The sequence below is a fragment of the Rhagoletis pomonella genome, unplaced genomic scaffold, assembly GCF_013731165.1.
Source record: "Rhagoletis pomonella isolate Grant_MI unplaced genomic scaffold, Rhpom_1.0 Rhpom_scaffold_17283, whole genome shotgun sequence".
In the NCBI taxonomy this organism is placed as follows: Eukaryota; Metazoa; Arthropoda; class Insecta; order Diptera; family Tephritidae; genus Rhagoletis; species Rhagoletis pomonella.
In genome coordinates this window covers 333-2,103 of record NW_023475807.1, presented here as the reverse complement: position 1 = coordinate 2,103, position 1,771 = coordinate 333, and the positions used below count along the sequence as shown (strand labels likewise).

General features: G+C 32.4%; 1 protein-coding gene across 1 annotated transcript; it reads right to left on the bottom strand.

Moving 5' to 3' along the window:
- Window positions 1–305: 305 nt before the first annotated feature.
- Window positions 306–1,047, bottom strand: LOC118757390 (the record flags this gene model as incomplete). The annotated part of the gene is made up of 2 exons (XM_036492106.1): window positions 306–630; window positions 921–1,047. Coding segments are annotated over 2 exons (354 nt in total), but the record flags the coding sequence as incomplete, so codon positions are not given.
- Window positions 1,048–1,771: the final 724 nt, after the last annotated feature.

Sequence of the window (1,771 nt, the reverse complement as noted above, 5' to 3'; positions counted from 1 at the left end):
TAGTCTAAGAATTTTTTTCTTCAATAAAAAATCTATGAACTGCATACTAAAATATAAAATACTCAAATTATAATTTACAGTATCCTACATACATATGTAAGTATTCAAATTAGTGGCAGTTTTTCTACGCTTTTAAAATACAGCGTATGTATAGTGGAATATATTTGTTAACTGCACCTCAGAAAATTGCACCAAATTCAGCATTTCTTTGTTTAATTAAATTATAAGATTATTATTAAAAAATAAAATACAAGATTTATATTTCACAATTTTTGTATCATCAAAATTAAAATACATTTTTTTTTTTTTAGATAACCCTCATAGCCCAAAATTATGTATTTTTCACATCTGCTCCATGCCATAATCCTACAAATCATACATATATCTGTAGCTCTTCATGCCTTCAATTGAAAATATCATCGACCAACTCTTTTGTAATGATGCGATGTGGTCGTGTCGGATTCACCTTGGGACGCTGGTAGAGTCGTGCGTTGATGGCGTACAGACGCGGCGATAGATCGCAACGTACATTGAACCACCAATCGCATACGAAAACTGCCTGCGAAAATTGTGTGCCATTCGGGCAGAGAAAAGACGCTTGTCGACCATCGATGTCGCAGTAATGCCAACCTGTCATAAAAAAAAGAACAAGAAAAAACAAACAAATTACAAAATATTCCTTGCTGGAGTGAAAAGAAATTTTATTTGAAATTTAATAATACGAGTTTCGAAATCAACCGGTGTTTTCAAATTTTCTTTAAACACATTCAACCTTATCATGAATTTCATTTTCCCCGAACCGATTCACTTTTCACTCTCGGTTTCCATGGTTTTACTATGGGCGGATTACAAATTTTCGGGTGAATTTTTTTTTTCAGACGAAACTTAGGATAAGGCAGATTTATTTATTGCCTGCTTACCTTGACATCTGGTTTCCATGTCGGCAAAAAAGCCCGGATATGCCTGTTCGTCACAGTAGAAATTCGTGTAAGGTATAGCGGAGAGAATGGGGTAATCCACGCCAGGACGACCTAAGAAGAATAAAAACAGGGCGATGTAAAATATTAGTCAATATATCGTGGTATAGGCTATTTTTAGTTATTATCGATATATACGTAATTGTATAGTAAAATTATCGTTATTTTCAAATTTTGAACATATTGGTGATTATTGGAATTCACTATATCTGTCAGCTGCTTCTTTTGCGTTTTGTGTTTAATATTTTGCTCCTTTTGTCGGAGGACTTTTAACGAACCTAAAGCAGTTGGTTTTGTGTTTTTAGTGGATCCATATTTTAGAAAAAATGTGTACGAATGTAACGTGGCCAGTCAAATAATCGGCCATATGTATATAGTACATAACATAGGTCAAAAATTTTAGAAACAACTTTTGTTGTTATATGATGTTGTTCTGAAGTAGGGCGTTCTTGGAAAGTTTTCTGAGATAGGGCGTTTTCAAACTGGTCCATCTTCCACTCAGGGATCGATACATATACATATGTATTGTTAAAAATTTATGAGAGAACCATTTCTTAAAACTAACATTTCTAGGAAAAAAATATATGGCATAAAAAAATCGACACAAAAAATTACAATTTTTAATCGTAATTTTATAATTTTTATTTCTTCTATCACACTATAACCGTTATTTTTAACCGACTTCCAAAAAAGGAGGAGGTTATCAGTTCGTCGGAATATTATTTAATTTTTTTTTTTTTTTTTTGATATATATGTTACCGCATAACTTTGGACCACGTCAACCAATTTCGATA